The following is a 23,696-nucleotide window of genomic DNA, read 5'->3' as shown; positions in this document are numbered from 1 at the left end:
TGTTGGCTATATTTCAAATGAGAATTCACGTTACAATAAAAGTGAAGGAACAACGACAATATTAGAACAACCTGTTTGATAAATATATTCTTTGCATTATCACATGTATTTATTTAGACAATGAGTAATGAATTGGTGCGAAAGATTAGTTCACTCTCAATAGCTGAGTTTATTAGTTCACTCTTTTTGTGTGATTTTCAATTTTGTAAAATTTATTTGTTTTATTTTTCAAATACATATTTTAGTGAAATCTACAACTTTTAATCAATTTTTCAATCAGACATTCCATCAATTTTATTTTTTTTCCTTAAAATTTAGTAAAGACTATTTTTAGTGAACCAGATAGGGGCTTAACTCAGGGTGAATTGTAACGGCAATTGAATGTCGTTACAATTCAAAGTGGGTTGGAGGTGGTGCAGATTGTCGGATAAATATTGATTATGAACGAAAATAAATACTCTTACCATTGATGAGAAACATTATGGAGATAAAAAATGCATCACAAAAAGAAAATTAAAATACACAACAAGCTAAGCAAGTGCTCTTATCCCAAAATCTTTCCTCCCCTTTTTTTCAATGACTGGGGAAACTGCAGTCGTTACCCTCCGGCTGTGTACTGGGTAAACCCTTGGACTGATGCAATAACTTGCAAATCACGCCAGCTAGATAAATCGCACTAGGCAAGTTCGGTGCGACAAATTCGATCGAGAAAGTGTTGGTAAGAATAATCAAACTCGTGACCAAAGACTTTCACGCTCACTTACTTCACCAACTCGACCACCCTATGAGGGGCCAAAATCTTTCCTCTTATGTCTTATTACGGTGGCCCTAAATGGAGGAAGAAAGTTGGAATGTAAATTGACAGTGGAAAACCCAGCTTTTGTCAAAGTGAAAGTACATTAAGTTCATATAAACTAGTTATTTCAGGTTTTAAGGAGCATTGTAATCTCCACTATCTCGCTCATATTTAGAATGTAAAGGAATCGATTATGCTCGTGAGTAAAAATTGTAATATATATCGGTAAAAAAATTAATAATAAGAAAGGAAAACCACTCTATCAACTTATTTGGAACTCTAATTATGATATTTTATCCAAAACTAAGTTGCTTAGCATCAGTTACAAGAATCCCACTCCAACTTCACGCTTCTCAACCCAACCCCCTACGCCCCCACCCGGCCTTTCCCTCTCTCTCTCTCTCTCACGGAAAAGGCATTTTGCAAGTTAGAATCTTTTTACTCTCTCTGCGCGCCAACTCGCATTGCCATCACCCCACCCACGCCACCAACCCACATCCAAAACCCACGTAGCTTCATCCCCTCTCCTCTCTCCACGTCCACAGTTTGGTGTACCCACGCTACTGCTATGTGACTGTGCACAAAGCCCTAGCTTTTTTCAGTATATTTTCGAAGCTTAAAATGACCCCCAAATCGTCTTAATTGGCAGTAGTAAGGAACCATTTTTCCCCTTGAAATGGCTCAATCTGAAATAAAATCCGAAAATGAAGTTCAGAAATCCATTTGGTCGGAGGACCAGGAGCGTGTGCCGTTAAAGCAGCGATTGAAATTGTTGTTAGCAAGCCAGCGTCTGCATTTGGGCTTCGACGCTAAACCGGAAAGCGAAATTGGAGTCGAACCCATGTGAGTTATTAAATTTCACCCCTTTTTGTTACAAGCTGTTTTTTTATTTTGATTTTATAGTTTTAAGCTTTGTTTGATTTCTGCAGAAATTCGACTGGCATTCTAGTAGTTAAAAAGGAAAATGATGAATGTGATTCACAGGTATTATTTTTGGTACTTTTTATGTGTGCAAACATTTATGGGTCTGATCTTGGAACTTCTGAAATGTTTGCAGTGGGCACGATTTTATTGTGCTTTAGTTTTGAGAAGTAATGATGGGTAGTCATTTCAAGTTTTTCTTTTTGATTCGCACCAAAGAATTAATAAATGGCAGTCTTTTCACTTTAACGGATAGATACATTTGGTATCTGCAATATCAAGGACTCTCCATCCCTTGATGGCATCAAAACTGCCCTATTGGTCCAGTATTTCTTAATTTTGAAATTACAGTATTGGTAATCCTAAAAAGACATTGTTAAAGTGGCTTCTTTTTTCTCCATCAATGTTGCGGGGTCCACTGATATAGATGTTACAGTAGTATTGTCTCCATTGTTATGAATAGTGCCAGCTGCTGTGTATGTAGAACTTTTTTCGAGACACCGTAAGTTCAAGCATGCTTCATTTGGCATTGAGGACATAAGATTTTTGGAAATCGGAGTTCAAAAACAATCATATCAAATCTTAAATGCTACATCTGTCTATGTGGACGTAGGATTGTGGAAATTGGAATTCAAAAACAACCATATGAAATCCTTACATGCTACATCTGGCAATTTGGACATAGGATGTTCAGAATTGGAATTCAAAAGCTACCGTATCAAATTTTAATGGAAAATTTTCGATGAGGATTCCATGTTGCTAAACACAGCGAGTGTCAGTAGATGCCAACTTCATAACTTTGCATATCTAGCTTTACATGCTGAAAAAAATCCATATATTTATCAGTTTCTTTCGCTTCTTTGACCCTCTACAGCATTCCAATTCTGGTTCCGTTCAAGAAGGGAGGGTATTATGGGAGAGAAGGCATTCTGGTAATTAATCTTATGCTTCATTTTTCTTTGTTAGAAGTATTTAAAAATCATAGTAAAAAAGAAAAATAGCCTCCACATCCACCACACTTCCACTCAAGGAACAAAAAGAAAGGGGAAAAAACTCCCAAGTTAGTCTTCTGTTAATCTATTTGCACATGATATTACTTCGATAAATTGCAGGTGGGTCAAGTGAATGCAAGAACCAAGGAACTGTAGCAGATAATTGCATGACTACAAATCATATGCCTTGTGTTGTCTCAACACCAGAGAAAGCTGATTCTATTGATGGTATTTCACTCGTGCAGTCATTATTGTCAGAATATCCTGTTTTGGTGAAGGTTGAATGCACTGACAATGGTGTCATGAACTCATTAAGAAAGTGCACAAAAGGTTCCTTTGGGGCTGGCCTTGAAGCGGTTAAAATTAGAACTCAGATCTCTGATGACATTCTTGATGAACTTGATCACGTTGTACTAAAAGAACGTCTAAGGCGGCTTCTAACAAGGTATACATTTTCACAATAGCCTATTCTGGTGGCTGCTCCTTGTTCATTAAACACGCGACATGTATTATACCGAATGCTCCAATCAGATTATTTCAATCTGAGTTCTAGGGAGTAATTGTTATAATGTATATTATACTTCCAACCTTTCAAAAAAAAAAAAAAATTTTTCTTAATTTTTATGTGAACCAAATATTCAAAAAGCTTGCGATACTATTGACAATAAAACTAGGAAGTATAATATACATTTTTTTTTTTTTTTAAAAAAAAAAAAAAATTTTTCTTAATTTTTATGTGAACCAAATATTCAAAAAGCTTGCGATACTATTGACAATAAAACTAGGAAGTATAATATACATTTTTTTTTTTTTTTAAAAAAAAAAAAAAATGTATATTATACTTCCTAGTTTTATTGTCAATAGTATCGCAAGCTTTTTGAATATTTGGTTCACATAGAATTGAGTAACATTTTTCTTTCATTTATTTTGCAGTAAATCCTTAGGAACATTGGCAACTTCTCCCGAGGTAATTCTTTGTATTTTGTTAAACTGAAGTGGATAGTTTGTTAGGGTCTCAGAACTGATATCCAATTAATTTCTACCTAAAAGGCTATTACTTTCTTTTTACTCCCTGGTTTTTGTGGATTTTCATGTATGCATCGCACATGCTTCTTCAACTTTCTTAAACTATATGATTTTGTAACATGGGTGCTTACTAGGGCTGTAAATAGGTCGGATATGGAGTGGATCTGCCCAAATTCGATCCGTCTGTTAAGAAAAATTATCTTATTCAATCCGATCCGATAATCCAATGAATATTTGATTGTTAAATTCATATCCGATTTGCTATGTTATCGGATCTTCGATCCAATAATCCGATCCGAATTCGGAAAAATTATTTTTTCCACCATTTTTTTGGGTAATATGATTTTTTTCCCAAAAAAAATTTTAATTATCTTGATGGGCTCACTTATTATACTAGAAGGCCCAAATTAATTTTTCATCCAAGTGATGCTCTTTTAGTTCCTTTTTAAAGAAGACTCATTTTGGAATGTTTTTAGTAATCTTCTAATGTGGGATACTAACTTTTTAAAGGATACTCTTCCAACATTTTAGTGATCTTTCAATATGGGATATTAGTCAATTGTCAATTCTAAATGTTACTAGTTTATTTTGTTATCTTCATTAAAAATCATAGTCTCAACAAGATTATAATCACAGATAATATCAATTTAAACAATATAAATTATTTTTGGACATTAATTATTAGTTTTTGATGTTATAAAACAAATTACTATCGTTATTTTTATCTTATTTTAATTAATAAAAAATTAAATCTCTTCCAATATTTCAATTAACAATATTATGCTATTAACTAATATTATTTTTTATTTGAAAATTATGTGTAAAGCATAATATAAGTTTCAAAATGGAAAAAATTACACTTACTAGATTATGATATAATATATAAAATATATTATATTATCGGATCGGATTGGATCGACCTATATCCATATTTGCTCCATTTAGTTAACGAATTATCGGATCCGAATTTTAATCGGATTATCGGATTGAGACCCTAAATCCATTTTCCATTAATTTCATCGGATTCGGATCAAAATCCAATCCATTGACAGCCCTAGTGCTGACCTTTAGCTTCTATCTTTTAATTTGGGTGACTTGACTCTGTAGGCTTGTGCATCTGTTTTACTTTTTATAAGAGAACTCTTCTATTTGTTTTTCTCATTGGCATCATAGTGGCACTCCAAGCACATCCACAAAGTAATTGCTATGCCATTGCATAATGCAAAGCAACAAACAAAAAATTGCACTTTTCAATAAATGAACTCTTCAATTGTAGCCATTTGGGCTATCTTATATATTTCTAATATTAAAATAAATATTAAGTACAAAATGCCTTTTAAGTTTTTTTTTTTTTGATAGGTAATCAGAGAATTTTATTCCTTAAAAGAGAGTACATGGGAGGTATACAATCACTTTAAGCATGAAAGGAACAAGAAATTAGGCAACCCTACAACAGGATTTTTAGTCGCTGCATTAAACCAAGTATACAAAGTCAAGTAAAATAATTCTCTTATCTGCTCTGTTGTCTTTGTTTGGTCTTCGAAACATCGATCATTCCGTTCTCTCCATATGCACTATACAATGCATCCCGGGATAAGATTCCATAGAAGTTTGCTATCCTTATCGCTAAGTTTTCTTCTCCGTGCCCGCACCACGTCTTCAATACGCCTAGGTAGCATCCAATCCATTGATTGAGAAGCCAGAATATTGTTCTAAAGCCAACGCACGCCATCACAATGAATGAATAAATGATTAATCGTCTCTCCATCTTTCTTGCACATATAGCACCACTCGATTACATAAAATCCTTTTCGTCGAAGATTATCCACCGTTGACACCTGCTCCCTCATAACTGTCCACAATAGAAATGCTACCCGTAGAGGCAATTTACTTTGCCACACCATCTTCCAAGGTAATGAACTCTCCACAAATCCCAAGAGGGATTGAAAGTATGAACGGACTGAGAAAATACCATCTCGAGCTAACCTCCACCTGCTACAATCACCCTCTCCAACCCGAATTTGTATCTCATGTAGAGCGGTCAAAAACAACGAATAATCTTCCAATTCCCAATCCTGTAAACCCCTTCCAAAAGTAATATTCCAACTATAGCCTCCATTATGGATGTCAAGTACATCACCCACCACAGCAGTAGGCTCTAACGCAATGCGGTACAATGAGGGAAATCCCTCATTTAACGGTTGATCGCCACACAAACTATCATCCCAAAATCTAATATCAGTGCCATTTTCCACCACAAAATTTAGTTTGTCCCTAAAATAACTCCATCCCCGTCGGATATACCTCCACAAACTCACCCCATAGAAGCCACGACCCTCAACTGTACACCAACCCCCCTCCATCACACCATACTTTGCCTCAATGATTTCTCTCCAAAAGCTCTCCCTCTCCACTCCAAATCGCCACAACCACTTGCCCAATAAAGCCTTATTATACAAAACAAGGCTCCTCACTCCAAGCCCCCCCATCCTCATAGGCAAACAAATAGTACCCCAATTAACCAAATGCATTTTCCTCTCCTCCCCTAACCCTGCCCACAAGAATTCTCTTTGAAGTCTCTCTAATGTATTTGCCACTGCAACCGAAATAGGAAACAATGACAAAAAGTAAGTGGGGAGATTTGAGAGAGTGGATTTAATAAGAGTAAGTCGGCCTCCCTTAGAAAGATACATACGCTTCCACCCTGCTAACCTCCTCTCCATTCTTTCCATAATACCATTCCAGATATGTGTACTTTTAAACCGTGTCCCTAGCGGGAGGCCTAAATATAACATGGGCAATTGTGCAATCCTACATCCCAATATGCCAGCCAACTCCTCCACGTTAGTGACCTCCCCAACTGGAATAACCTCAGATTTCCCCAAATTGATTTTTAATTCAAACACTGCTTCAAAACATAGGAGCAAACAATGCAAGTTCCTGAATTGTTCATCATCCGCATCACATAAGATCAACGTGTCATCTGCAAATAGCAAATGAGACACCTGCAATTGGCCAACCCTAAAGCCCCTTACCAAACCCTCTCCCACAGCTCTTTCAAACATCCTACTGAAAGCCTCCATCACAATAACAAAAGCAATGGGGATAGTGGATCTCCTTCCCGCAATCCTCTACTACTCCGAAAATAACCCTCCGGCGTTCCGTTGACCATAAATAAGAACGAAACAGTAGAAATACAGAATTGAATCCATTTACACCACTTATCCCCGAAGCCGCACCTCTTAAGCATATATAAGAGGAACCCCCAGTTTACATGATCATATGCCTTCTGAATATCGAGCTTACATAACATCCCGGGATTTCTCAAACGCAATCTTGAATCAATGCATTCATTTGCTATAAGCACAGAGTCCAAAATCTGGAGACCTTTTACGAAAACATTCTGAAACTTGGACACTACTTTCCCGAGCACCTCCTTTAATCTGTTCGCCAGGACTTTTGCAATAATCTTATACACCCCACAGATTAGGGTAATAGGGCGAAAGTCCTTAATGTTGGTCGCTCCCGATTTCTTAGGGATCAGCACAACAAATGTAGCATTAGAACTTTTCTGGAACCTGCTACGTTCAAAAAGATATTTAAACACATCCAAAATTTCCGATCGCACCACCTCCCAATAAACCTTGTAAAATGAGAACGAGAAACTGTCCGGTCCAGGGGCCTTATCCTCGTTCATGCTAAACACTACCTCCTTGATTTCATCCTCCTCAAGAGGTCGCTCTAACCACTCGGCATCATCCTCCGTGATAGTAGAAAAATCCAATCCTTCCAACTCTGGTCTCCACTCAAACTGCTCCTGATATAGATTCTGATAGAAATTCACCAATTGGCTTCCAATTTCAAGTGGTTCTTCATAAGTTATCCCATCCACTTCCAGCACTGTGATCGAGTTTTTGCGCCTATTAGAGTTAGCGATCCTGTGAAAAAACTTAGTACATTTATCTCATTTTTTCAACCAATTGACCCTAGATTTCTGACCCTAAGCAATCTCCCCCATCTCCACCAACCTCTCCAATTCTTCCCCTAATGCTCTACGTTTCTCCTTCTCCTCCCCAGCCAACCTTCGACTCTCCTCCCACCTATCCAACTCCTCAATCTCGGAAAGACACTGAATTTTACGACAGTTCACATTGCCCACAACCTCCTTATTCCAAGGATAGGAAGAATTCGCTTGTCGGATAAGTCTCGAGTCCTAAAGTATCTCTTTTTGACGTAGGCAGTGCATTTTTGGACTTGTTAAAAAGTATAAGATGTAGAGAAAAAATGTCATGGACAGAGTTGGGTGTAAGAAATTTGATTTCGTAGAATTTTTTAGTAAAGGTAGTCCTTGATTGCACGGTTAAGGTTCATGTACCTTACCGTTGGTTTATATGGAACAAGCTTTTACTTTTTCATTTGTAGTGTTTATATACAGGGTCTATTTGACTCGCATTCTTTCAAAAAAATGTATTCTCAAATAGTGATATGATATCATTTCAACCACACATTTTTCAATAAAATAATATTACACGCAAATTAAAAAATTTTCATTATTTTTTAACCACACATTTCCCATCAATACATTATACAAAAATGCATTCTCATGAAAATAATTTGGCTCAAACAAGGGCATAATGTAGTCCTGCAAAACTTATCCTATAAAACATCAACCGTTGATTTAATGTTTGCGGGATTCCTGGTTTTAACTAAAAGGTGTTAAATTTCGATTATCACATGGGTAATCTAATCACCTATCATCAACTTCTCGTACAACTTAGATATGTAAAAAATATGTGGTGTCTTATTCAAGATTTAATAATAACGTTGTGAAACTTTAATTATACTTGCAAGTAATGAGCAATGAGGTCGAACCCTCAAGGACTGCTGAAAATTAGAAAGTCTAATCTAACTTAAAAGGATATTCTTAGTCTGACGCAGTTTACAAGAATTGAGTTTGTTTGAAATAATTAGGATCAAACTAAAACAATTGATGGCCTTGGAGTGGTCAACCTGTATTGCAACATGCTTTGCGTCTTTCCTTTTCCTGGATATGTGAGCTCATTAGTAAACTAAGGCTTCAGTTACTGTCTTTTCAATTGTCTGTTGATGTCAGAAAACATTTTTCAACTTCCTGCTGACGCAATGTGATGATAATTTTGTGAGATTTGTGATATAATTCCAATATCCCTAGTTGGCCATGAAATTGGACCTGCATAACTATGCATTAGTCTCATCAACTGCCCAAGATTGGTAGGCTGGCCTATTATACTTCAACTGTCAAGTTACACCGTGTTCAAAAGTCTATCTTTTGCGTGTTTGAATGAATGAAAGGCATAATGCTTTTTCTATGCATAGATCTTATGCATGTATCATTTTTGTTGTTGCTCTCTCTCTCTCTCTGGAAGACTGGCCTCAAATTGAGTATGCGGAGAAAAAAGAGAGGCAATTGTTATGCGTGTCACACAGAATGGCCGGCTTACTAGGCTTCAAGTCGTACATATTTTTAAAGTGCAACAGTAATCCTTCTCAAGCTTATGGGCTATGTCCCATTTTTGATGTCTACGTTGTCGACTACTTTCCCTTTTCTTACCATATTTCTGTAATTCATCAAATCACTATCCCGATCCCAAAACCATACAATTAATACTCATCAATGAAATTGTCTAACAAAAAATGGTAACGGCAATGACATGGTAAATATAATCTCATCAGTCAAATGAAGAAATATGGTATTTTAAGTAGAGAGCATTTAATGGAGCTGAGCCTGTTCTATTTATTCCTCTTCCAAACTCTTTGATAGTGCTTTTCCTTTGTTCTTTCTTTGAGTGTTCTAAATTTTCCCTTATTGAAGCACTTATTTTATTTTGTATTACTTTATTTATCTTGTCTTACAGTCACTTGTTAGTGAGGAACTTTCTTCCATGTGCATAAAATACTTGTTTCATTAATGATGTGTTTCCTGCTGTCTTTCCAATATAGTCTCCCTTTTTATGAATTATATTCTCCTATTTTTTAATTTTCATGAGAATCAGAATATTCTCAAAATTTTGGGTTTGACATGAAATGTCCTGTATCTGTACCTCTCAGTGAGACCACCATTTGCAGCAAACAAGTTAATTTTTTTCTGTTAACAGCTTTTATTTTCATCTATGAAGTGTGTACACTCTCACTATGGTGGCGTATCGGTGTCTAACACTTGTCATTAAGGTGTTCTTCAGTTAATGGTTAGAGTCTTCACACACACGTGCACCAGTACACATGCAGGAAAATTTTTAAAAATCACAAATGTTAACATTTTTGCGGAATATATGTTACAAATGCTAAAGTATATTGTATTCGTTCTTAACCTTGTCCCCATGTCCAGCTTTGATATTTTTCAGTTACTAATGCCCAATGATAGAAGAAATTATTTAAAATTGTTATGAGAACTGATGAGTTGCAATAAGCATGATGATGGGAAACTGGTTTTTTGCATACAGTAATGTAGTTCTTAAAGATGAAACTTGACAAATTTGTTGTCTTCTCTTCTTTTCCTGGCTTGATTAATTAACTGGTGTCTTGTTAGAGCTTTCTCAATCTAGAGATTTTTGGTTTATGTTATTGTGACTTGCAAGAGTTTTTAATATGGTTCATGTGATATATATATTATACTCTTTATGGTCTGAATATATTATGTTGCTCCATTTACTGATATTGTCTTTTTTGATCTTTATCTCTCATATATTTCTGAATAACGTGGGCTTCCAAATACTTACGAAACCACTCCTGATATCAGAAGTTATATTTGCATATTAATAGTATAGCAATGGTTCCCACTATGATAAATAAAATAAGTTGATAGAGACTTTTTGTTTCACCTTTGCATTTTCTAATGGAGTTGTGATTGATGTTTGCTACACAGGATAGTTCTTCCGGGATAACTAGCCCGTATTCAGCAGACAGACGTAAGCAAAGGCCTGGAAAAAGAAAACCAGAACAAGATCTTAGTCATGAAATGTTTTCTTCATCTGGCAATCAATTTCATGAGATTGACAAGACTTTGCAGTCTGGTTCATTCGATGCTTCTACTCTGAAAACATCATGCAAACCTCTTCAATGTACCATACTGGAGCCTCACTGCCAAGATAACAAGTCAACTAATCTAGGAAATGTGCCAAGCATTCTTAGAAACAATAGGATATACTCTGAAAAAAATTTCTCCGAGCATGATATTAGGAATATGCCAAGTTCAGCAATACTGAACTTAGCTCAGGTCAATGTCGAGCCTTCAAATCATAATGAGTTTATGAGAGTAGATGGAATTGCAGGTCACATGTCCTTTGATGTCACTGTTCCAGTAAAAAGTGAATTAGAATTACCTGATGAACATGGAGATGAACTGGATCACATGATACTGCAACAACGGATGAGATTGTTTTCGTCAAGAGAGGTTCCTCGTTTGGGTATTTATGGAAGTTCAGGATGCCAGAGCAAATTGTTTCCTTCTGACTTGGATTGTAGATCAGTTGCATCAAAACCTACAAAACCTTTGAAAGTCAACCGTCCACGGAAAAGGCGAAAAACTGCCACGTAAATTTTCGCTGTCTTTACAAATTTATGCCTTCATTATTACATTTTCCAGAGTTATGTACAAGAATAAAATACTGTACTGTTTTTGGTGCTAATTGCAGAGATTCAGTTGAAACAGCCATGGAGGAAGATGCTCCTGGACTCTTGCAGGTACTATACAGATTTAAGCTCTGCTGTTCTCCGAAATCTGAGCTGTTCATTGAAATCTTTCTACTGGATAGGTTTTAATTGAAAAAGGTGTAACAATTGGTGAAATTAAGCTTTATGGCGAATTGGAGAGCAATGATGCTTTGGATGATTCGTCCACTGAAGACAACTTTGCAGAGCTTGAAGACATCATCTCAAAGGTTGTGACTATATCATAATTTACAAATTTATATTTTTCTGTTTGATTTAAATTGCATCCGCCATCTGCATGGTGGCATTGTTACTGTATCAAGTAACTGATGAAATGGAATTATTGAATGAATTGGGGGGACATGATATTTGTTTTTGATACTTGATATATAGCATTTTCCCCAAACATTATAGGGGCAAAAGTCTTGGGTTCAAACCTGATAGCTGGCTGGCTGAATTATCCAATCTCACTTACGGTGTTAATATTAAAACGTTTCAATTGAGTTATTACTCTTCCTTGCTGCTTGCTTTAATTTGCTGTTGGGAGTACATCCTTTTGATTGTGGCATTGCACTTGTATGCAAACAAGATATGCTTTATCATGAATACTTTTTCTAAAATGTGAAAATTATTGTACTGTAGCTAGTCTTAGAAGTTGTAACAGATATTTTTCCTGCTTTACACTGTTGCTGAAGGTTTGATTTGTTCATTTAGTACTCATTTATTATTATTACTAGCATTAAACGTGTGCAAGTGCACTGCGTGTGACTATTAGGGAATAGAAAAACTAGAAGGCCCCCTTTTTTTTTTTTTTTTTTTTTTTTTTTTTTTGGGCGAAGTTATTGAAATAAGAAAATGGGTTTTGTAATAAAATGTTAATTATCTTAAGATATGATGCAGAATCTCCAATATTAATGAGAAAATACACTTCCTTGGTCTCAGTTCGCAACTGTCATTTCCAATAATGCTTCTGCTTTATTGCATGACAAAATGACCAAAAAATTTCTCTTCACACTTGTAAATTTTGAAATGTTGTGAATTTAAAGTTGAATTCCTTTACTAGTTTTTCTTTTGACAATGAAGACTTGATCTGTTTTATTTGCTCAACTAATGGCATATTCTTCGAAATGTTGTGTATTTAAAGTTGAAAAATCCTTCAGTAATTTTTCTTTTGACATTTAAGACTTAGTCTGCTATTTTCACTTGATGATATGGGGTCTGCATCGCCTGCAGAGCTAAAATAGTTTCAAATTACATAAGCTTCAGTGATATGCAAATATTTTGCCGTTGCCTCTCAACTGAAAGAAATATTTCTTTGAGGATTTCCATTCCTTGCCAACACGGAATTTATATAATACTCCTTGTGCAGAAAAAATATCGATGGTCACAAACTTCTCATCATTGAAGAAGTTGGTTGTGTCCTGTTTCTCATCTTTGTTTTCTTTTTCTTATCAGTATAGACTATAGAGACTTCAGGCATAAATGACTATATGGGAAAGCAATAAATGAATAGAAAAAAGCAAATTTTTCCCCATGGAAGAGCTAAAAGCACAGAATAAATGAGTGGTTTTGGAAAATATATAAAAGCATTTATAGTGATGTCGCGCCAAGAATGTGTAGAATGTTCAAAATTTCAAATGTTAAACAGTATATATGATAATACGTTGTGATGGGTGAGGCAAGGTACTTCTGATCACACGCGCACATGATTTTCCAGTCTTTACCATGAGTTGTACACCAACATATTTCCTGCAGCATGTTGTTACATTTCAGTGTACTTGTGACCCTTCAATAAAATTGTTATGGTGCAATCTCTTTTGACGCATCTTGCGCAATAAATGTCTGATTGTGTTTTGTGGGTACAGCTTTTCTCTCAGCGGCATACATTGTTAAAGTTTGCTCCATTACGACATGCTAAGGGGGAGAGGGCTCCTTATTGCTTGGCTTGTCTATTTTCACTTGTGGAGCAGGTATTAACTTCCCTTCAAATTTTTGTCTATTGTCCAGATAAAGACTAAATCTATCTGTGCCATTTACTTGTATTCTTATATGAAATCCTTTGCTTATGCGTTTCTATAATTTGATATTTTAACCCATTCCTTTTGTTCTCAGGCACGATATCTGCAGTTCAGAAAGTGGCCAGTTGAATGGGGGTGGTGCCGGGACCTCCAGTCATTTATTTTTGTCTTTGAAAGACATAACAGGTGTAATATTGTTTGCATTAATTATCTTCTTAGTATTGAAATATATCCACGTGGGATGAAGAAGAAACTTATTCTTTTCATGATTGTAGGATGGTGCTTGAACGTCCTGAATATGGTTATGCGACATACTTCTTTGACTTGGTGGATTCCTTACCTATAGGTTGGCAGATCAAACGACTGGTGACTGCTATGAAGCTTACTAGCTGTGGCAGGGTTACTTTAATCGAGAATAAAGCATTGCTGGTATAACTCTTGCCCAAATCTTTTGCCCAAGTTAAAGACCAACACTATTTAGCATATGCATTACTGTTTGTTTCGCAATAGTGTATTAATCAACTTGATGATCTGATTTCAACTCTTTGATATACAAGAACTATTTTGAAGAGCTGGATTTCCATGCTTTTCTTGAATTATCCATTTATGTGTTGTTCGTTAATAGCATGCTTCTTGAGGAGGATTGGAGATAACTGGACAGTATTAAAGAGCACAAAGAAGCAAAAGTCTTTATCCATTATACTTTCTAGTCCTGCGCACCGAACTTGCTATGTGTGGTTTGTCTGTTTTACTGGGTTTTGTTATGGATATTAGTAATGAGATATTGAAAATATTGGACCTTGTAACAATATATCATGACCTTGTAACAATATATCATTCTTTTGTGATTATCCGTCTTAGGATCATTTTTCGGATTCCCAAAGTTCTTAATCAGTAAGCCTCAATTATATACAGGTGGGAGATGATTTAACTGAAGGAGAAGCCAAGGTGTTGATGGGATATGGTTGGGTACCAAATACTGGTCTTGGAACAATGCTAAATTATCGCGATAGAGTTGTTCATGACCACAAGAATGAAAAGGATAGCTCAGAATGGAAGTCGAAAATTGGAAAGCTGCTTATGGATGGTTATAATGGTGGTACCATAGTCTCTGGTATTCCGAGCAAGTTAATGGAATCCAACGTTGATCAGCCTCATGAAATCAAGCTAGAACTTAATTGAAGGTAGCTCGGCATTCAAATTTGCAAGTTTTTGTTGATAACAAATCAGCATGTAGTGGGCTTTTGTCTAAATCTGTTACACAGGTTTTGGCTATTGCACCAATTATATTTGTGAAAATTTCCCTTTTTGTTCGCTCTGTAAATATTTATCTGTCCTTGAGGCATACAATTTGAAAATATGAATGACGTGCCAGTAGCATTTACATTAACAATCTGTTGGATCATATTTCATGAATGTCTTGATTTGGTGGTTAAGCTGAATGCAAGATTGAAAAAAATAATGCTAGGCAGCTGTAGCACTATGGGTGCTTAGCACCTATATGGCATGGACACGCGTGTATATATATCTAGCTTCTAATAAAAAGGGGAAGGAGGTTTATTATTCATGCAATAGTAAATGAATTCAATTTTACTTTGTACGATGTCATTTTTTTTTTTTTTATTTTGTTTGTCAAATAAATGTTTTTCTACACATCATCATACTAGCATTAAAAAATTAATTATGTCAAACAAATGTTCTTCCACACATCATGCTACTAGCATTAAATAATAATAATAATTTTAGTAAATATAAAGCAAAAAAAAAAAAAAAGACCTTTTCGCACATGAGTTTTAGAAAAAATAATTATGTCAAACAAATGTTCTTTCACATATCATGCTACTAGTGCCATGAGAAATATAAATAATAATAATTTTAGTAAATATAAATTGCCATGAGAAAAAAAAACTCTTCGCACGTGAGCTTTAAATAAATAAATAAACTCTCTGTATAGTGCGGAAAGATGATAAATCATATACGGAGTAAAAAAGGAAGAAAAAACTCTCTGCATAGTGTGGAGAGATGACAAACTATGTGCGGAGAGTTGGCAAATTCTTCATACAGTGCGAAGTAAAAAAAAAAAATTTCTCCGCACAGTGCAAAGAGATGGCAAACATTATGGCAAAACTCTCCGCACTGTACGAAAATGTGGCATTCTGTGCGGACACTGTCCTCACAAAGTACGGAGTCTCCGTACAGAGAAGCCTCTCCATACAGTGACTATCATGTGCGTTGCACGAATTTTGCATTTATCATATTTTTATTAGTGCGTGAATTTTAGTTTTTTGAAAAGTTTTTGAAGAAATATCTAGAAATATTTTCATGATATAAGAAAATAATTGCAAATTATTTTTACAATTGCATAATAGTATTGTGTCATCTAGAAAAAATATACTTGTATAATTTCATATTTGAATAAGAAATATACGAGATTGTACAAATTATTTTGCTTATATTCTTTGCCCTTGTTTGAACCCCATTCTTTTAAAAAAAATTCATTTTTAACAGTGTTTTGACATCATTTCAACCACACATTATTCAATAAAATAATATTACACGTAAATCCAAAACTTTTCCTTATTTTTTAACCACACATTTTCCATCAATATATTATTCAAAAATTCATTCTTCCCCAAAAAATATGGCTTAAACAAGGGCTTTGATAGTGTTGATATGATTGAGTTGAATGTGAATATTATATTTCTAAATTTTGTGTAATTCAATATTGGAAAATTGAACATTGAGCACCATATTCATATGCATTTATATTTTGTGCTTCATATATTTATCTTATACTTATATTGAAAAAATAAAAATTTGGAAAATTTTTTACATTTGATTTGGTAAGTGAATGTACGGTAATCTGCATTCTCGATATTTGTAAGTACAAAAATTGGTATATAAAAATATAGTAAGTTGCAAATACGGTAGGAAGCATATATAGAAGTTGTAAATACAGTAGGCAACATATACAGTAAGCTACAAATACGATAAGGTGAAAATACGGTAAGTTCTTTGCAAATACGGTAGGCTGCAAATACAGTAGGCAGCATTTACGATAATGTACAAATACGATAAGTTGTTTGCAAATGTGGTAAGCTGCAAATATGACATGCAGCATATACAGTAAGCTTTATATACGGTAAGCTGCATATATAAATTTATAATCAGTTATAAGTGTATAAAATTTATTTAATATTGAATTTCTTAAGAACTTTCGGAACTTTATCTGGAAGTTCCAAGAGGCATTTTCTCAAACAACTTTTGAGCAATGCATTGAACACTTTAATTCATGGCCTACAACCGAAAAGTAAAATTTTATTGAAAATTGTATCTGCTTTTAATGTCCAAGAGCTGTTATCAAGCAAGTGTAAAATATTGAATTTGGGTGGTATCTTAGAACTTCCATTTGTGAAGCAATGTTATGATACTATCAATATCCCCTTCTTTGCACAACTCACATATTGTTTTATTGTATGAATCACGAGAAAACTCCTTTCCAATACTATAAATATGATTTGCATGCTCAAAAATTGAGATGTGACTGGAATTTAAAAAAGACATAATTGATTTTAAGCCATGTTTTTCGATTCTATTTCGTTGTATATACAAAAAATTTACAATCTTAAAATTTGACTTATAATTAAGGAATTTGAAAATAATTCTCCGCACTGTGCGGAGAGTTTTTTTACTCCGTACTGTGCGAAGAGTTTGCCAACTCTCCACATATGGTTCAACTCTCTCCGCACTGTGCGGAGAGATTTTTTTCTCTCCGTACTTTTTTTTACTCCGCACATGGTTCAACTCTCTACACACTATGCGGAGAATTTTGCCATGGTGCGGACCAATTCTCCGCACTATGAGAAGAGATTAACTCTCTTCGCACAGTGCGAAAAGTTGATTTGTCATCTCTCCGCACAGTGCGGAGAGATTTTTTCTCTCCGTATCTTTTTTTATTTTTTATTTTTACTTTGCACTTCGTTCAACTCTCTCTGCACTATGTAGAGAGTTTTTTTTTTTTCAATTTTACAATATTGAATTACACAAAATTTAGAAATATAATTTTCAAATTCAATTCATTCATATCGACACTATCAAAGAATACAAGCAAAATAATTTGTATATTTTTTTATTCAAGCATGAAATATACATGCTGCTATGCAATTGTATAAATAATTTACAATTATTTTCTTATATCATGGAAATATTTTTAGATATTGATTCAAAAACTTTCCAAAAAAACTAAAATTCATACACTAATAAAAATACGATAAATACAAAATTCATGCAACGCACGTGATAGCGACTAGTATATTAATAAGTAGGATGGGGACATGCTGGTTTATAGTGTTATAATTTTTTGGACAAAAGAATTTTTTTATTTTATTTTTTCTTTTGGATGGTGAAATCATAGGTTATTTGTTTTATTAAAATAAATTTTGAGTGAAAATTATATATTCGGTTATAGTGTTGGTGTCCTGCTTGACACGTGTTGGGCATGTTATCGTAGTTAGAGTGCAATACAGCTTATCGTTAATGTCAATGTAGTGGGTGCGGAGTCTAGTTTTATGGTTCTTATCTCTCTATCCCCTTTATCGACTTGTTAATAACGTCCAATACATTACTATAATTTTGAAATTTCAAAATTTTAGTGGGACAATCTTTTTATGGTGGATCGTATTCCACTAAAATTTGACACTTACAAAGTACACAACATTGTGATGTATCAATATTTGATTGGTCGAACAGCTAAAAAGACATTAAGAGGGTGTTTGGTGGGGGATTAAAATTATATTTTTTAGTAGACTGTGATAAAAGTTTTTGAAATGTGTAGTTGAAAAGTTGTGAAATTCATGAAAAATATGGTTAATATTTATTATGTCTTTGACTTAAATTAAAATCAAATTTTAATACAAACCAAACAGACTCTTGAAGGAATCAAATCTTGACTTGTGTGAACCCACGGATTTGTTTTGCAATAAAAATTGGTGCTATATAACGTTACTCAGTTTGGACATTAACTATAGTATTTTAGGTGTGTTCTCATCCAAAAAAATGATTGGAGACCAAGTCCCCTCTTGACTTTTAGTCAACTGATTGGTTTGCCTCTAGAAAACGCGTATTTGTGCTGCAATTCGTCTCGGTTCTTTTGAATTTTTTAGGTGGCTATTTGTAGATTATGGAATTTGTAAATGCATTGGTGATGTGAATTGACAAATTCCACAAGAAACCAAAAGTTTACGCAAGTGACTCAATTTCACCATGCGTAGTTTTGTTTGTGGCTCTTCTTCACTAGTTGATGCCAATATTAGCGTTCAAGTCCTTGACAAGTTTTGATGTTCATGTAAATGGTGGCTCGTTTACAATTACTATTTTTGAAATCTTAGAATTAATTTGATCTTTAGACTGCTTCATAAGTGATCGAATACCATATTGAATCTTGAGGGTTTATCTCAACAGACTTTGTTAAAAGGAACAATTTAAATCCTTGTACGTAAACTATTATTTTCATAATTCATCGGTGTGGGATTTCACCATTAACACTTATCTCTTAATTCACGGAAAATAGTAAATAATAACTAATAGCCAACAATTTGGTTTAATTAGAAAAATAAGCTAACCAAATTAACTAGTTGCCAACCAAAGTCAACTAAGAAGGAACTCAATATTTGCTCCAAGTCTTACACACGGCCACCATCGTGGAATGTATCTATGTCCCATTATTTAACTTTTTCGATATATTTTATCATGTAATTCCGAGGATGTTTAATAAGTTAAATGAAATACACTAAGATAAATCAATGAAACTATTGTGGAATGTAGTTATGTCCCAATATTTGTATTTTTTTGAGATATTAAATCATGCGATTTCGATAATTTTTAATAATTTCGAGGGGAACATGCGATAAAATTTGACTGTTGTCTAGTCCAACAAATCAAACATGAGGTAAGAGTGGTTAGAAAACTATTAATTTGGGGGAGGAAAAACGTTTGTAGATTGGACAAACAAACACCTAAAAAAGAGTGTGAATGGAATCATCCGTAGTCTGTTTAGACGGCGCCAAATTCACAATTTCACATTGGAAATTTGGCCATATATCATGCAAAATTTCTACAACCGCGTTTTGATGGTCACTCATGAAAAGTTTTAATCATACTCAAAACTAATTAATTAATTTGTATTCTTGTTTGAATTTACTTCACATAAATTTCCTAAAGAGCAAGAAGTAGAAAAGTAGTGAGTACGAAAATATAGAAAAAGAATTAAGAATTTTCCACGAGAATGATAATAATATTGAGGGGAGATTATTGTTAGAATAAATAAGTTAGGTAACGATTGCTATTTCTTCAACCATTGTAGAAAATCTTATGTAACGATAAAAATTTTGTTTTTAAAATTTATTTATTTTTTGAAACATGTTAGAGCGACGATTTCTACATGTAATTAATGAAAATAAATGAAAATGTGGAGTTTTGATTTTACAACTATTTCGTAGTTGTGTTAATTTTTTCCCTTGATGATTACATAGGTTAGTTTTCAACTATAGAATTTTGCTAGTTGTACAATTGAAGTAGCCAATCCTGGTTGAAAACCTCTTCACACGAAAGGGATGCACAATTTTTTAATAAATCGTGAACCTCCCTTTCATGTGTGTGGTTGTCAACCTGAGTTGTTATCCTCGATTGTACATATAACATGACCCTTCCAACCATTACTGATGTTATATGTACAATCGGGTTGACAACCACATACATGGGAGAGGGGTCCAAGATGAATAAAAAAACGTGAGCCCCCTTTTGTGAGAAGGTTGTCAACTGGGTAGTTAATCCTGATTGTACAAAGAGCAAAATTGTCTAACCATAGTAGTCTTTTCATCTTTTCAATGAGGTAAATCACTTTTGAAAAATTTCACTCGCTTTTCGGTGATAAATGAGATCACTCTGACTTATATTTCTCATTCACAAAAAAATTATTTCGAGCAATCAATTTTCTCAATTGCATTCCTACTTTGTTACAAATCAAATGATCATTTAGAAACTTCTAAAACAGAAAAACATTAGAAATAAACCTTAAATTTCGCAATGTTTGTGTAATAATTAATATTTGTCGTTCAATCAACGAAACACAAGCAATTTGGCTATAATTTCCATTCCTTCAGGATTTTCTTATCTTCTAATATTTGATTGTGTTACATGTGTATAATAGTTAACATACGCATAATATGGTGAGATATGATTGAATCAAAATTTCTTCAAAAAAATAAATAAATAAATAAAATTCCCCTCTCTCCTTTTGATATCTTATTTGTATGTAAATCATTATATGATATCATTATATATGAGTAGCATTATTTTCTAATCTTTGACCAAATTAATTTTGAATAATTTTGCTTTGCAAATAAGATTGTGGGTCCCATTTAGAATGCACAAAAATAATGTTCTACTACAAGTACAACGACAAGCATTATTATGTCACAATAATTATTAGGAAAATTCTATTTGTACATAATTATTGCACATAATGGTATCCATAATGTGATGTGGCAATCATCCGAATATTGATGTGCAAGTGTGAGATTTGAATTAAAGGTTGGATTCAGTGTCGCGTGTAATTATAAACATCATTATGTTGACAATTATGTACATGTAGCACTTCCCTTATTATTATTGTAAAGCATTGGGTGTCTTCTACTTTTACCTTTATTTTCCCATGCCAAGCGGTGAGATGTATAAGGTGTCATGCCCCATGTTTGATCAGCTTAGTGCATGTTTAGATTTTTCTAAAACTTTTTGTGCATTATAAGATGTGAAACTTAACAAAATACGCATATAATCAAAAGATTTGTGCCCTACAGAATATGTAGATAAAAGATATGTTTGATCAGTTTGTAAACTTTACCGAACATACTATTTAACATAAAAAAAAAACCATTTAATTACTTTCTTCGTACACGTTATCTAATTTTTAGAGTAACCGCGCTAAGGTATGACATGGAACAAAAATTGACATATCAAGTATTGAAGAGCCGAGGTTGAAGTTTTACATGGAATTTGTCGATAAGCGAGTTGTCTAAAAAGTGTAAAATCTACACTTATATCGACCTCTTTTCAAGACTTTTATTAGTTTTTCAGAATATATTTGAATGCAAGTGAAAATTACTTGACTCGAAAATATATTTTTTCCCTCTTTTAATCTTTAGGCTTTAGCATTTGGGAACTCGACTCTTCACTTACAAACTTCCACGTGTATTTCAGAACTATTTATTCTTCTTGTCTTCCTCATGTTTACCATCAATTTCGTCCTAAGAAACAATAACAAACCAAAAATCAACAAATATTCATTTTGAAACACTGACAAAAGCCTCGAAAGTAGGTCAAGAGAGTTGATTTTTACACTTGCAACGCCCAGTTTTCACCGTTGACTTCTCAGTTCTTGGCTGCTGAATAGTCGAGATATTACCTAATCGCCAAGTCAACTTTGGTGGAATCCAATTTTATCAAATATCACAAGTGATAATAAGTTGTCACTCATAATATCATACTAATAATTCTATAATTTAAGATAATTCACGCAAGGTCATATATTAACGTACTCCTATGCCAGACAGACCATTTGAAAAATACTAAATTAATGATTTTTTTTGGTGGGTTGACTGAACTGCTTATAAATATGTGCGTTTTTGTGCGTGTGTTAAGTAGGGGAGTTTGGTGTTTTTATCCAGTTTCTCTATTCAAATTCTGTACATTTCTCTCTTCATTTTGATTGATCACTTGATAAAATATAGAGTTAGAATAGATAATGGGAAGGCAACCGTGCTGTGATAAAGTTGGACTAAAGAAGGGGCCATGGACTGCTGAGGAAGACCAAAAACTCATCAGTTTCATTCTCACCAATGGCCAATGCTGCTGGAGAGCTCTCCCAAAACTTGCAGGTAATTGACGTACGTAGTATCGTACTTGGAGTTTCATTCAATCTTGTTAAGAAGAATAATCCAATCCTTTATATGCTCTCATGGCCAATACCGAAATAGTGCTTTACCCCTAAATGTTTAGTCAAATGCTGTGCCATCGAAGAGAACCAACTAGCTTCGAAATTTTATTTTATTGATATGGTTGATAGAATATTGCAGGATTATTGCGGTGTGGAAAGAGCTGCAGACTGAGATGGACAAACTATCTTAGGCCAGACTTAAAAAGGGGACTTCTATCAGAATATGAAGAGAAAATGGTTATTGATCTCCATGCTCAGCTTGGAAACAGGTTCGTCTTTCGTACTAAACATATTCAAATTGATTTCGTTTGTCGTTATCTTCTCAACATGTAGCTGACTCCCAATAGCATTTTACCTTAGTTTTCCTTGAATATTTTTATGTTTGGATGGGTGCAGATGGTCTAAGATTGCTTCACACCTCCCCGGAAGAACTGATAATGAGATCAAGAATCATTGGAACACCCACATCAAGAAAAAGTTGAAGAAAATAGGGATTGATCCTTTCACTCATAAGCCACTGCCTATCATCACTACCGAAAAACCGCCACAAAATCACCAAACAAGACAAGAACCACCACTGGAGGAGGCAGCGGTCATGGTGTCTGAGACCTCATTGCAGTCAACAGTTACAGAAGCTAAACAAGAAGACAAAATCCCATTTGATAATTCATTGGAAGTGGACTATAACTTTTGCATTGATGAAGTCCCTATTATTGAAGCCCATGAAATTCTTGTTCCTTTTGTAAATTTATCAACTCCAACATCTTCTTCTACTCCGACTTCTTATGATGTTGAATCATCAAATATTCTTGAAGATTTGCATTTTTTACCAACTTTAGACTGGGAATATGATCTTAGTAACATTATGAGTATCTGGAATTTCTTGACTGATGATGACAGTGAAAGAAATACGAGTACTGAAGCTCTTGTAATGTGACATCTTGCAAGTACAATTAGTTCTTTTTTTCTTTTCTTTTTTGGGTGAATAAGAAAAAGGGATTTCTATGATATCAAAGTGCATACAAATGTTTAAATTGTTAAATATATAATTTATATATTTATTTTGATATCATATTGAATAATTTATTGTCTAAATATTTACTTTATTAGAGGCAAAAATAATTATTTGGTTATATTGTATATATTCAACTCAAACATGCTGTAGCATTAAATTATATTTTCTTTTTATGAGTTGACAGGATGTAAATGACGAAAATTTAAACAAGTGTTTTAAACTATTGTTAAATCATAACAGACAATTAAAA

The 23,696-nt window shown here is 34.0% G+C and overlaps 2 protein-coding genes across 2 annotated transcripts; both read left to right on the top strand.

Moving 5' to 3' along the window:
* Positions 1–1,139: 1,139 nt before the first annotated feature.
* On the top strand, positions 1,140–14,855 carry LOC111369525. Its single transcript, XM_022991079.1, has 12 exons — positions 1,140–1,639; positions 1,726–1,780; positions 2,592–2,649; positions 2,830–3,154; positions 3,643–3,676; positions 10,637–11,304; positions 11,406–11,454; positions 11,526–11,651; positions 13,287–13,391; positions 13,534–13,625; positions 13,715–13,868; positions 14,355–14,855. Exons 1-12 carry the CDS (start codon positions 1,473–1,475, stop codon positions 14,619–14,621), a joined length of 2,100 nt encoding a protein of 699 aa, XP_022846847.1. The 5' UTR covers positions 1,140–1,472; the 3' UTR covers positions 14,622–14,855.
* A 7,209-nt stretch (positions 14,856–22,064) lies between these two features.
* LOC111369524 (transcription factor MYB20-like) lies at positions 22,065–23,439 on the top strand. Its single transcript, XM_022991078.1, has 3 exons — positions 22,065–22,372; positions 22,571–22,700; positions 22,828–23,439. The coding sequence occupies exons 1-3, from the start codon at positions 22,240–22,242 to the stop codon at positions 23,366–23,368; spliced, it is 804 nt and encodes a 267-aa protein (XP_022846846.1). The 5' UTR covers positions 22,065–22,239; the 3' UTR covers positions 23,369–23,439.
* The last annotated feature ends 257 nt before the right edge of the window (positions 23,440–23,696 follow it).

This window comes from Olea europaea, chromosome 20, assembly GCF_002742605.1.
Source record: "Olea europaea var. sylvestris chromosome 20, O_europaea_v1, whole genome shotgun sequence".
In the NCBI taxonomy this organism is placed as follows: Eukaryota; Viridiplantae; Streptophyta; class Magnoliopsida; order Lamiales; family Oleaceae; genus Olea; species Olea europaea.
This window is presented reverse-complemented; position numbering and strand designations above follow the sequence as displayed.

Bases quoted from the DNA above. Each gene is read 5' to 3' on its own strand.
- LOC111369525 (XM_022991079.1), top strand. From the start codon at position 1,473: ATGGCTCAATCTGAAATAAAATCCGAAAATGAAGTTCAGAAATCCATT. The intron at 1,640-1,725 runs GTGAGTTATTAA...TGATTTCTGCAG, and splicing joins GAAATTGGAGTCGAACCCAT to AAATTCGACTGGCATTCTAG. The intron at 11,455-11,525 runs GTACTATACAGA...TCTACTGGATAG, and splicing joins ATGCTCCTGGACTCTTGCAG to GTTTTAATTGAAAAAGGTGT.
- LOC111369524 (XM_022991078.1), top strand. From the start codon at position 22,240: ATGGGAAGGCAACCGTGCTGTGATAAAGTTGGACTAAAGAAGGGGCCA. The intron at 22,373-22,570 runs GTAATTGACGTA...AGAATATTGCAG, and splicing joins AGCTCTCCCAAAACTTGCAG to GATTATTGCGGTGTGGAAAG. The intron at 22,701-22,827 runs GTTCGTCTTTCG...GGATGGGTGCAG, and splicing joins CATGCTCAGCTTGGAAACAG to ATGGTCTAAGATTGCTTCAC.